Source organism: Mobula hypostoma, chromosome 7 (genome assembly GCF_963921235.1).
Source record: "Mobula hypostoma chromosome 7, sMobHyp1.1, whole genome shotgun sequence".
NCBI lineage: Eukaryota > Metazoa > Chordata > Chondrichthyes > Myliobatiformes > Myliobatidae > Mobula > Mobula hypostoma.
This window is the reverse complement of record NC_086103.1, coordinates 189,047,136-189,060,663: the sequence shown is the minus strand read 5'-3', so window position 1 is coordinate 189,060,663 and position 13,528 is coordinate 189,047,136. Positions and strand designations below refer to the sequence as shown.

The following is a 13,528-nucleotide window of genomic DNA, read 5'->3' as shown; positions in this document are numbered from 1 at the left end:
GATGATGAGAGGCATTGATTGTGTGGATAGTCAGAGGCTTTTTCCCGGGGCTGAAATGGCTAATACGAGGGGGCATAGTTTTAAGGTACTTGGTAATAGGTACTGAGGGGATGTCAGGGGTAAGTTTTTCACACAGAGAGTGGTGGGTGTGTGGAATGCACTGCCAGTGAAGTGGTAGAGGTGGATACAATAGGGTCTTTTAAGTGACTCTTAGATAGGTACATGGAGCTTAGAAAAATAGAGGGCTATGCAGTAGGGAAATTCTAGGCAGTTTCCAGAGTAGGTTACATGGTCGGCACAACATTGTGGGCCGAAGGGCCTGTAATGTCTGTCGATGTCTATGTTCTAAATTCACAGTCTTGGCCTCCACAGCTGTCTGTGGCAGAGCAATCCACAGATTCACTGCCCTCTGGCTAAGTAAAATCATCCTTACCTCTGTTCTAAAGGGTCGCTGCTTAATTTTGAGGCTGTGCCCACTAGTTCTGCATAACCCCACCATAGGAAACATTTCCTCCACATCACTTTATCTACTCCTTTCAACGTTCAGTAGGTTTCAATGAGATCCACCCCCTCCCCCAACCTGCCTCGGCACCCCATTCTTCTAAATTCCAGTGAGTACAGGCCCAAAGCTGCCAAAAAATGCTCCTCATATGTTAACCCCTTTATTCCCAGAATCATCTTCATGAACTTCCTCTGGACTGTCTCCAGTGACAACACATCCTTTCTGAGATATGGGGCCCAAGACTGTTGACGATACTCCAAGTGTGGTCTGACCAGTGTCTTATAAAGGCTCAGCATTATCTCCTTGCTTTTATCTTCTATTTCCCTTGAAATAAATGCTAACATTACATTTGCCTTCTTTACTACAGACTCAACATGTAAATTAACCTTCTGGGAGTCTTGCACAAGGACTCCTGAGTCCCTCTGCACCTCTGATGTTTGAATTTTCTCCCTATTTAGATAATAGTCTTCACTTTTGTTTGCTTTATCAAAATGCATTATCATACATTTCCCAACACTATTTCATCTGCCACCTTTTTTGCCCATTTTTCCAATTTGTCTCAGTCCTTCAGCAATCGAATTGCTTCCTCAGCACTACCTACCCCTCCACCTATCATTCTATCATCTGCAAACTTTGCCACAAAGCCATCATTTCCATTATCAAAATCATTGACAAACAATGTGAAAAATCGTGGTCCCAATACTGACCCCTGACGAACACCACTAGTCACTGTCAGCCAACCAGAAAAGGCCCCTTTATTCCCACTCACTGCCACCTGCCTGTCGCCATTCCGCTATCCATGCCAGTATCTTTCCAGTCATACCATGGGATTTTATCTTGTTAAGCAGCCTCATGTGAGGCACCTTATCAAATGCATTCTGAAAATCCAAGTAGGTGACATCCACTGGCTCCCCTTTGTCCTCCCTGCTTGTTACTTCCCCAAAGAACTCTAACAGATTTGTCAGGCAAGATTTCCTTGACAGAAACCATGCTGAATAGACTTATTTTATCATTAGTCTCCAAGTACCCTGAAACCCCATCCTTAATAATTCCAACACTTTCCCAATCACTGAGGTTAGACTAACTGGCCTATAAGTGGGGGGACTTGATAGAGGTATTTAAAATTATGAGGGGGATAGATAGAGTTGACGTGGATAGGCTTTTTCCATTGAGAGTAGGGGAAGGTTCAAACAAGAGGACGTGAGTTGAGAGTTAAAGGGCAAAAGTTTAGGGGTAACATGAGAGGGAACTTCTTTACTCAGAGAGTGGTGGCTGTGTGGAACGAGCTTCCAGCAGAAGTGGTTGAGGTAGGTTCGATGTTGTCGTTTAAAGTTAAATTGGATAGCTTTATGGACAGGAAAGGAATGAAGGGTTATGGGCTAAGTGCAGGTCGGTGGGACGAGGTGAGAGTAAGAGTTTGGCACGGACTAGAAGGGCCAAGATGGCCTGTTTCCATGCTGTAATTGGTTATATGGTTTAGTTCCTTTCTTTTGCCCTCCTCCCTTCTTAAAGAGTGAAGTGATATTTGCAATCTTCCAGTCCTCCAGGACCATGTCAGATTCATGTGATTCTTGAAAGTTCATAACCAATGCATCTGCTACCCCTTCAGGACTCTGGGACGTAGTCCATCTGGTACAGGTCACATCCACCTTAAGGCCTTTGAGTTCGCCTGGCAATTTTTCCTTTGTAATAGCAATGGAACTCATTCCTGCTTCCTGACACTCGCGGACCTCCAGCGAGTGTCTTGCACAGTGACAACTGAGGCAAAGTACTTATTAAGTTCATCTGCCATTTCTTTGTCTCCCAATACTAACTCACAAGCATCATTTTCCAGTGATCCAATATCAACTCTCACCTCCCTTTTATTCTTTATATAACTGAAAAATCCTTTAGTCTCCTGCTTTATATTATTAGCTCATTTGTCCTCATATTTTATCTTTTCCCTTCTTATGGCTTTTTAGTTGTCTTTTGTTGGATTTCAAAAACTTCCCTATCATCCAGTTTCCCACTCACACTTGCTATGTTACAGTATATGCCCTTTCCTTGTTTTTTGTATGCAGTCCTTAACTTCCCTTGTCAGCCACGGCTGCCTACACCCCTGCCATTTGAGAACAACTTCTTCTGTCCGACATATCTGTTCTGCGCCTTGTGAACTATTCCCAGACACTTCAGCCATCTCTGCTCTGCCATCACCCCCGCCAGTATCCTCCTCCAATCCACCTGGGCAAGCTCCTCTCTCATGCCTCTGTAATTCCCTTTATTCCATTGTGCTACTGATACATATGAGTTATGCAGTAAGTTCAAATGCAAAATTGCAGTATGAATTCAATCATATTATGATCACTACCTCCTTAGTGTTCCTTTACATTCTAACTAATAAGATCTGGGTTATTACACAACACCCAATCTCAGATAGCCTTTCCCCTAGTAGGCTCAAGCACAAGCTGCTCTGAAAAGCCATCTCGTAGCCATTCAACAAATTCCCTCTCCTGCAATCCAACACCAATTTGATTTTCCCAATCCCCTTGTATCCTGATGTCCCCCATTAAAATTGTGACATTACCTTTTTTACATCCTTTTCCAGCCCCCTTTGCAATTTCAACCCCTCATCTTGGCTACTGTTTGTAGGCCAATATACATATGATTCCCATTATGATATTTTTATACTTGCAGTTTTTTTAACTTCACCCACAAAGATTTGACATCCTCCGACCTTATGTTACCACTGTCTAAACATGTAGTTCCATCTCTTACAGGAAGTCCTATGCCTTCCTGTCTGTCCTTTAGATACAAAGCATATCCTTTGATACGAAGCTCCCAACTATGGGCTTCTTTCAGCCACGATTCAGTGAAGCCTACAACATCATACTGACCAATCTCTAACTGTGCCACAAGTTCATCCACCTTATTCTGAATACTATGTGCATTTAAGTATAGCATCTTCGGTCCTGCATTCTTCACCCTTTCAAAGTTTGCCTCTGTGGTATTATTTAACTCCTTGCACTGGCTGAATTTGTGCCCAATCATTAGTTTGCCCTTCCTAAATTCATGTTACACCCATCACCTACAAAAGTTTGTACTTGTAAACCTGCAGGCTCATCCCCAGCTCTATCATACTGCTTCCCATCCCTCTGTCAAAGCCCCACAAAATCAGAAATCAAAATGCTGCTGAATTAACTCAGTCACAACACTTATCAGTCTTTCTAAGAGCAGTTCTGACAAAAGGTCATGTCTAACCAATCTTATAGAGCTTTTCAAGGAAGTTACCTCGAAAGTGGATGAAGGCAAGGAAGTGGTATCTGCATGGACTTTAGCAAAGCATTTAACAAGGTCCCACATGGGAGTTTAGTCAAAAAAGGGTCTGTCACTCAGTATTCAGGATGAGGTAGTAAATCGGATTGGATGTTGGCTTTGTGGGAGAAGCCAGAGAGTGACAGTAGATGATTGTTTCTCAGACTGGAGGCCTGTGACTAGTGGAGTGCCACAGGGATCGGTGTTGGGTCCATTGTTGTGGGACATCTATTTCAATGATCTGGATGATATTGTGATTAACTGCATCAGCAAATCTGCAGATAACATCAAGGTTGGAGGTGTAGTGGACAGTGAGGAAAGCTACGTCTTCTTGCCAGTGAACAGTTGGGTAATGACGAATGTGGTAAAACAAAGGGATCTGGAAATACAGGTCCATAATTTCTTAAAGGTGGCATTACAGGTAGATAGGATTGGAAAGAAAGATTTTGGCACATTGGACTTCATAATTCAAAGTACTGAGTACAAGAGATAGGATGTTATGTTGAAGTTGTATAAGACGTTGGTGAGGCCTAATTTGCAGTATTGTGCGCAGTTTTGGTCACCAACAGGAAAAAGTTAAATAAGGCTGAAAAAGTAAGAGAAAATTTTCAAGGATGGTGCCAAGTCTGAAGTACTTGAGTTGAAAGAGTGAATAGGTTATAGGACTCTATTCCTTGAAACATAGAAGATTGAGAGGAGATTTGATGGAGGTACATAAAATTATGAGGGGTATAGATAGGGTAAGTACAAGCCAGCTTTTTTTCCACTGAGATTTAGTAGGACTACAACCAGAGGTCATGGATTAAGGGTGAAAGCTGAAGTTTAATGGGAACATGAGGGAACCTTCTTCACTCAGAGGATTGTAAGAATGTGGAACGAGTTGCCAGTACAAGTGGTGCATGCAAGCTCAATTTCAATGTTTAAGCGAAGTTTGGATAGGTACATGAATGGCAGGCATATGGAGGGTTATGGCCCCGGTGCAGGTCAATGAGAGTAGCAAGTTTAAATTGTTTCAGAATGGACTAGATGGGCTGAAGGGCCTGTTTCTGTGCTGTTCTTTTCTATGGCTCTATGACTTGAAGAGACAAAGGATAGTAGTCCCCTGCAGACAAGCAGGGAAGTCTGTGAGATAAAACTCCAGCACTGACCCTCCCTGTGCACAGTCCCAAATTCCAATAAAAGTTGCAGAAACAAACTTTGGTAAGCCAGCAGCCATGTCACTGTTGCAGCCCAAACGCAGACTCCACAAAACTCGGCAAATCAGCCTTCCTCTGAGAAGAAACAACTCTGTTCTACATCCTCCTCATCCTCATTGCTGTTCTTCACAGTTTACTCACACACCGACATCTATCCCAGTGTGTGACCCTCCCTCAGTACGACTCCCATCTGTAATGCCCCTCCCACAGAGCACCCCTCCATTAATTGTCAGTCTTGAACATGTGGATTGTGACCAAGCCCTGACTGGTGGTCTTGATGAGCCTCTATCCTGGTAGCCACAGCAAAGGCAGGATGGTGTGAGACTGACCTTCAGACCGGAAGCCCCAAACTCCGGGGGTTTGAGCCCTGGTTAGCAAAAGAAGTTCCAGTATCTCTGGCAGCACTGACCAGTCCTTGCTCAGAGTGGGTAATGACTGGGTGCTGGGGAGGTGCTCGTGTGACTGACCAGAATTATACTATGCCATCCATCGAGTCTGTTCCGCCACCCAGTCATGGCTGATTTATTATCTTTCTCAACCCCATTCCACTGCCTTCTCCCAGATACCTTTCACACCCCGACTAATCAAGAGCCTATCATACTTTGTTTTAAATATACACAATGCCTTGGTCTCCATAGTCCTCTGTGGCAACGAATTCCAGATTCACCATTCCCTGGCCAAAGAAATTCCTCCTCATCTCTGTTCTAAATGGATGTTCCTCTATTCTGAGGCTATGCTTTCTGATCCTAGATTACCACCCCACCCCACCCCCATCCTCTGAATGTCCATTCCATCTAGAACTTTCAATATGCAATTTAAAAAATCAATCTTATTGAAACCTAAACTCCAGAACCATTAAACATGCCTCATACATTCATTCCTGGGATCATTCTCATGAATCTGCTTCAGACCCTCTTCCTCTCCAGAACCATCAAACACTCCTCATACATTCACTCCTGTCATCGTTCTCATGAACCTGCTCTGAATCCTCTCCAATGCCAGCACATCCTTTGTTAAATAAAGGGCCCGATTCTGCTCACAATACTCCATGTGTAGTCTGACCATTGACTTATAATGCCTCACTGACATGTCCATGCTTTGGCCACAGATACTGCGATTGGCTCAGAGATCACCAAGGTGACAGGCAACGATGTGGACTCAGGCCCGATGCTCACCTACAGTCTGGCAACTGAAAGCCTAGTGTTCAGCATCAGTCGTTACCATGGAGTTGTCTCCCTGGCAGCAGAGCTGGACTTCGAGCAGCGTACATGGTACCTGTTGACGGTCCACTCCTCTGACTCCAAACACAGCACTGAGGCAAACATCACCATCCGCGTTGAAGATATCAATGACAACCCCCCTGTCTTTGTGCAGGATTTGTACCAGGTAAGCACACAGGATCCGACACATGCATACATACACATGAAGACACACAACCACTCAGTTATTGCACTAGCCACACCTTTGCACCACTTCATTTTAGCTTCACTGGCCAGTCTGAACATTTTGCATTCAAATACTTTATACTTTATTGGCGCCAAACAATTGATACTAGAACGTACAATCATCACAGCAATATTTGATTCTGCGCTTCCCACTCGCTGGATTACAAATATTAAATACTAAAAATATTAAAAATAGTAAAAATTAGTAAATATTAAAATAGCCTTAGATTTTTATTTTCTTGTTACACCCTTTGTTTCCAGTCCTAATGAAGGTCTTGGCCTGAAGTGTTGAGGGACTACTGAGGGATCTGGAGAATGGTCCCCTTCTTCCACCAGTGTAACCTCACTGGACAAATATCCTCGCAAAACGCTGCTGTGATAATCTCTCTAATCAAACATAAAACTTGACCTCCTGTCACGCCAACCTCTATCATGCCTGTAGTTCTGTACCCCAGAACTTTGAGGTGCCTGTGCTGCCCCTCCCTTAACTATGTTTCTGTAATATGCCCTGAGTTCATCTGCCATTTATGTTGGGTTTCCTGCATTCAAATAAATGCAGTGTGTCCTATTAGAATTCCTCACTCCCAGCACTGCCCCGCCTTCCTTGTCTGACTTTTGTATTTCCTCAACCTTCTCGTCTACAATAACACCAAATGCTAGAGGAATTCAACAAATCAGGCAGCATCTGTGGAGGGGAATAAACTGCCGACGTAGCAGGTCATGACCCTTCATCAGGACACATTCTGCCTATGAGAGGGAAAGGTCAGAGGAGGGGTCAGGGTAGGGTAAAGGCTTAGAGGGGTAAGAGGAGAGGGGAGAGTTGGGGTGTACAGGGAAAATGGAATGGGAGGAAGATGGGAGTGGGGAACGAGGGGTGGAGGGAAGTCTGAGAGACTCGAGGTTGGTGGGGATAGTGGTGAGACAAGAGAAGCTGCAGGACTCACAGACAGTGAGAAATGTCACGGCCTGTAGGTGGTCGGGACAGAGGTCAGACCGAGAGCTGGGCAATGCTGACTGTTTATTCCCCTCCATAAATGCTACCTCACCTGCTGAATTCCTCCAGTATTTTGTGTGTGTTGCTCTGGATTTCCGGCTTCTGCAGGGTCTCTTCTGTTTATCATCTACCACACTGCTGCTTTGGGTATCACCCCGACAGACGAGTATCAACAACACAAAATAATCTGCAGATGCTGCTGTCAAAGGAACACTCACAATGCGCTGGAGGAACTCAGCAGGTCAGTCAGCATCAATTGAAAAGATTGGTCAACGTTTCAGGCCGAAACCCTTTGTCAGGACTGAAGGAAGAACTTTGGGGAGGGTTTGAAGAATGCTGGTAGTTGAAAAAAACAGTAATTTGAAAGACAAAGGGGTGGGGGAGGGGAAGCAGGGAGGTGATTGACAGGAGAACAATGCGAAGTAGTAGAAGGAGGCGGAACTATGAGGGAGGTGATGTGAAATAGGGATAGAGGAAGGGAAGGGGAGGGAATTACCGGAAGTTGGAGAATTCTATGTTCATACCAAAGAGCTGGAGACTACCTAGATGGTATATGAGGTTGTTCCTCCAACCTGAGTTTAGCCTCATCATGGCAGTAGAGGAGGCCATGTATGGACATATCTGAATGGGACGCAGAGTTGAAGTGGGTGGCTACCGAGAGATCCTGTCTGTTGTGGCGGACGGAGCGGAGGTGCTCGATGAAGTGGTCCCCCAATCTGTGTTGGGTTTCACCGATGTAGAGGAGGCCGCACCGGGAGCACCGGATGCAATAGATGACCCCAACAGATTCGCAAGTGAAGTGTTGCCTCACTTGGAAGGACTGTTTGGGGCCCTGAATGGTGGCAAGAGAGGAGGTGTAGGGACAGGTGTAGCACTTATGCTTACAGGGATAAGTGCCGGGTGGGAGATCCGTGGGGATGGATGTGCAGATAGGTGAGTCGCAGAGGATTCGATCCTGCGGAAAGCGGAGAGGGGTGGAGAGGGAAAGATGTGCTTACTGCTGGTGTCCTGTTGAAGGTGGCAGAAGTTGCAGAGGATAATGTGCTGGATCCGGAGGCTGGTGGGTTGGTGGGTGAGGACAAGGGGAACTCTGTCCCTGTTGTGGTGGCGGGAAGATGGGGTGAGGACCGAAATGTGGGAAATGGAGGAGATGCGGGTGAGGGCATCATCGATCACCGTAGAAGGGAAACCATGATCCTTAAAGAAAGAGGACATTTCAGATGTCCTGGAATGGAAAGCCTCATCCTGACAGCAGATGCGGCGGAGACGCAGGAACTGGGAATAGGGTATGGCATTTTTGCATGTGGCGGAGTGGGAAGAGGTATAGTCGAGGTAGTTATGAGAGTCAGTGGGCTTGTAGAAGATGTCAGTAGACAGTCTGTCTCCAGAGATGCACATGCACCCACTGACTCTCATAACTACCTCGACTATATCTCTTCCCACCTCGCCACATAAATTGGTTAACACCTCATCGTTATGTGCCCGTCACTCTCTCCTACAATTTAAAGTGGTCCATAGGGCCCATATGACCAAGGATAAGTTGTCTCGTTTTTATTTAGATATATCTCTATTTTGTGATAAATGTAATAATGGAGAAGCTTCACTCATTCATCTGTTTTGGACATGCCCGAGTCTTGGAAAATATTGGAAAGAAGTATTTCAATCTTTCTCGGTACTTTTCAAAGTAAACTTCAAGCCTAATCCTTTGACCGTTTTATTTGGTATTGTTGGAGGAAAGGATATTATTTTGGAGTCACCTGACTTGCACATTTTGGCTTTTATCTCTCTTATGGCCAGAAAGACGCTCTTGTTTAAATGGAAAGATGTGGCCCCCCTATTCACGCTCAATGGTTACATGATGTGATGTCATGTTTAAATTTAGAGAAGATTCGATGTTCAATCTCTGAATCTAGCCAAGACTTTCAAACATTGTGGGGACCTTTCTTGAATTATTTTCCAAACCTTTGATTTGCTGTTAAAGCACAGATGATGACTAATATTTTTTTCCCTTTTTTTCTTTACTAATCAGCTTCAGTCTTGGTAGTGAGTTAGATTTTGTTTTTATAATAAAATTACTACATTTCAATGCTATGAATTAATTAATCTGTATGAATATAGGGTAAGGAGTCTTTATATGCAATCTAGTATAATGTATTGATATATATTTTTTCTTGTACTCTATTCTTATATGTAAAATTAATAAAAATATTGGAAAAGAGACTTTGGGGTACTTGGAGAGTAATGATAAAATAAGTCAAAGTCAGCATGGCTTCTGTGAAGGGAAATCTTACCTGACAAATCTGTTAATTCTTCAGGGAAGGAACAAGCAGGGCGCACAAAGCCAGTGGATGTCATTTACTTGGATTTTCAGAAGGCATTTGATAAGGTGCCTCACATGAGGCAGCTCAATGAAATAAAATCCTGTGGTGTTACAGGAAAGATACTGGCATGGAGAGAGGAATAGCTGACAGGCAGGAGGCAGCAAGTGGAAATAAAAGGGGCCTTTTCAGTTGGCTGTCAGTGACTAGTGGTGTTCTTTAGGGGTCATTATTGGGACTGCTACTTTTCACATTGTTTGTCAATGGTTTTGATCTTGGAATTGATGGCTTTGTGGCAAACTTTGCAGATGATAGAAAGATAGGTCAAGGGATAAGTAGTGCTGAGGAAGCAATTCAACTGCAGAAGGACTTAGACAAATTGAAAGAATTGACAAAAAAGTGGCAGATAGGATACAGTGTTGGGAAGTGCATGGTAATACATTTTGGTAAAAGGAACAGTGCAGACTATTACCTAAATGGGGAGAAAATTCAAACATCAGTGGTACAAGGGGACTTTGGAGTCCTTGTGCAAGACTCCCAGAAGGTTAATTCACAGGTTGAGTCTGCAGTAAAGAAGGCAAATGGAATGTTAGCATTTATTTCAAGGGGAATAGAATATAAAAACAAGCACATAAATGCTGAGGCTTTGTAAGACACTGGTCAGGCCACACTTGGAATATTGTCAACTGTATTGGGCCCTGTATCTCAGCAAGAATGTGTTGTCATTGGAGAGAGTCCAGAGGAGGTTCATGAGGATGATTCCAGGAATGAAGAGGTTAACATGTGAGGAGCGGTTGGCAGCTTTTGGCCTGTACTCACTGGAATTTAGAAGAATGAGTGGGGATCTCATTGAAACCTACTGAACAATGAAAGGACTGGATAAGATAGACGTGGAGAGGATGTTTCCTCTGATGGGGGTATCCAGAACTAGAGGGAACACCCTCAAAATTGAAGGGTGACCTTTTAGAATAGAGGGAGACAATTTTTAGCTGAAGAGCGGTGAAACTGTGGAATGCTCTGCTACAGACTGCAGTGGAGGCCAAGTCCATGGGTATATTTAAAGCAGAAGTTAATAGATTCCTGATTGGTCAGGGCATCAACGGATATGATGAGAGGCCTGGTGTACAGGATTGAATGGGAATCAGCTATGATGAAATGGCGAAGTGGACTCGATGGGCTGAATGGCCTCATTCTGCACCTATGTCTTATGATCTTATGGATGCTGTTTGCTTTCAAATTCAGGGACAGCCTGTCCCCGTTGTAGCTCACATCTGCCTCAGAAGAAATCCTTACCATCCAACCTGTACCCTTCCTCCTGCAGCAGTTTGGCACCTCCTTAATGCAGAAGATTTAGACTGCTCAGATTCTGTTAGATGAACATAACAGATTTTGCAGATGCTAAAAATCTAGAGCAGTACACACAAAATGCTGGAGGAACTCAGCAGGCCAGCCAGCATCTCTGGAAATAAAACAAACAGTCAACATTTTGGGCCAAAACACTTCATCAGGTCAGGAATAGAGGGATATGGAGAAACCCAGCAGGTCAGGTAACATCTATGAAATTGAATAAAGGCTGAGACCCTTTGTCAGTCCCCAGGGTCAGATGGGATATACCCAAGGTTACTGCAGGAAATGAGCGAAGAGATTGCTGCACCTTTGGGGATGGTCTTTGTGTCCTCACTAACCACAGGAGTAATACCAGGCTGGCAAATATTATTCCTTTTTGTTCAAGAAACATAATAGGTAAGAACATAGAATACAAACTGTGCAATACAGTATAGGCCTTCGGCCCACATTGTTGTGCTAGCCTTTTAACCAAGGTCAATCCAACCATCCAATTTTCTTTAATCCATGTGTCTATCTACGAGTCTTTTAAATGTCCCTGATGTATCTGCCATTACCATCTCCCCTGGCAGAGTGTTCCACGTACCCAGCACCCTCTGTGTAGTTAATAAAAACTACCACAGGCATCTCCCTAGACTTTCCTCCAATCACCTTAAAATTATGCCCCCTTGTAATAACCATTTCCACCCTGGGAAAAAGTGTCTGGCTGTCCATTCAATCTACGCCTCTTATCGTCCTGTACACCTCTATCAAGTCACCTCTCATCCTCCTTCACTCCAAAGAGAAAAGCCCCAGCTCGCTCAACCTCTCCTCATAAAACATGCTCCCTAATCCAGGCAGCATCCTGGTAAATCTCCCCTGCATCTTGTCTAAAGCTTCCACATCCTTCCTATAATGGGGTGACCAGAACTGAGCACAATATTCCAAGTGTGGTCTACGCAGGGATTTAAAGAGCTTCAACATTATCTCTTAGACGGGCTTTTCTCTTGAAGCAACAGTTAAGGTGATAGGAGTAAATTTTGGGGGAGATGTCAGAGGAAGGTTTTTTTACAGAGTGGTAAGTACAGGCAGTGCACTGCCAGGGCTGATGGTGGAGGCAGACACATTAGGGACATTTAAGGCACATGAATGAAAGAGTCTGTAGGAGTGAAGGGTTAGATTGATTGTGCAAGATGGTTTATGTAGGTTGACACAACGTCATGGACTGTACTGTACTGTTCTCCGTCCTGTGTATAGTGGAACTGATACTGGGACACTCAGACATGTACTGGAGGTGACGGAGAGAAGCAGCCACAAGAGTACTAGATCATCACTGTGCACTGTTGTTCCTCGTTGTTGGTATCCAGGCTCTGCTGCTTTGTCTGAAAGTCAGGTGTTTAACTCTTTTGGCAGGTGTCGATATCAGAGTTCACTCCTCCTGGCACCAGCATCATAACAGTCACGGCAACAGACAGGGACTCTGGAACAAACGGACAGATCCTCTACTATCTGATGACCTTGGAGAGTGGGCTGTTTAACATTGACCCTCATAATGGTGAGTGATCCAGCAAAGGGCCAGAGAGATGTATCCTTGAGTTGGGGAAGCGTTGGGCAGGGGAGCTGGTCCTGGGGAAGGGTTTGGTGAGGTGAGATTGAGTTCTGTAAGGGGATCTACGAAAAGACATGCTGGCATGGGAGAGAGACCAGAGGTGGTTCACAAAAATAAGTCTGGGGATGAAAGGATTAATGTGTGAGGTGCATTTGATGGCTCTGGGCCTGTACTCATGAGAGTTTAGAAGAATAAGGGGGGGGATCTCATTAAAACCTATTGAATGTTGGAAGGCATGGATAGAATGGAGGTGAAGAGGATGCTTCCTATGGTAGAAGCCTCTTGGATGCGAGGGCAGTTTCAGAAAAGAGTAACATCCATTAACAACAGAGATGAGAAGGAATTTCTTTAGCCAGAGAGTAGTGAATCTGTGGAATTTGTTGGCACATACGGCTGTGGTAGTCATAGCCAAAGGTGGTAGTGGGAGCCAAGTCAGTGGGTATATAATTAAGGTGGAGGTTGATAGGTTCTTGGTTAATCAGGGTGTTAAATGTTACAGGGAGAAGGTGGGAGAATGGGAATGAGAGGGATAATAACTCAGCCATGATGAAATGGTGGAGCAGACTCAATGGGCCAAATAGCCTAATTCTGCTCCTAGCTCTTATGGTCTTATGGGACTCATAGAATCACAGAATCCAAAAGTGATCCAACCTAGAAACAGGCCTTCGGCTCAGCATGTCCAGAATGGCCATCAACAGCAATGTACACTAATGCCATTTACATGCACGGTCTTGACTTGTGATTCACATCTTGTCAAAATATTTCTTCAAAGTCTTCGGTGTGTTCCAGATTCCACACCACTCCCCAGGGGGAAATATTCCTCACCTTCAGTATCAAATACAAAATGCTG

At 44.3% G+C, this 13,528-nt stretch overlaps 1 protein-coding gene across 1 annotated transcript in view; it reads left to right on the top strand.

Annotated features, from left to right (window-relative positions):
• Positions 1–13,528, top strand: part of LOC134349859 (protocadherin-16-like) — a 500,217-nt gene that overhangs the window by 467,060 nt on the left and 19,629 nt on the right. Inside the window, exons 19-20 of the mRNA XM_063054823.1 lie at positions 6,098–6,375; positions 12,483–12,624. Of these exons, the coding sequence (XP_062910893.1) occupies positions 6,098–6,375; positions 12,483–12,624 (420 nt within the window). The remainder of the gene's footprint in view (positions 1–6,097; positions 6,376–12,482; positions 12,625–13,528) is intronic.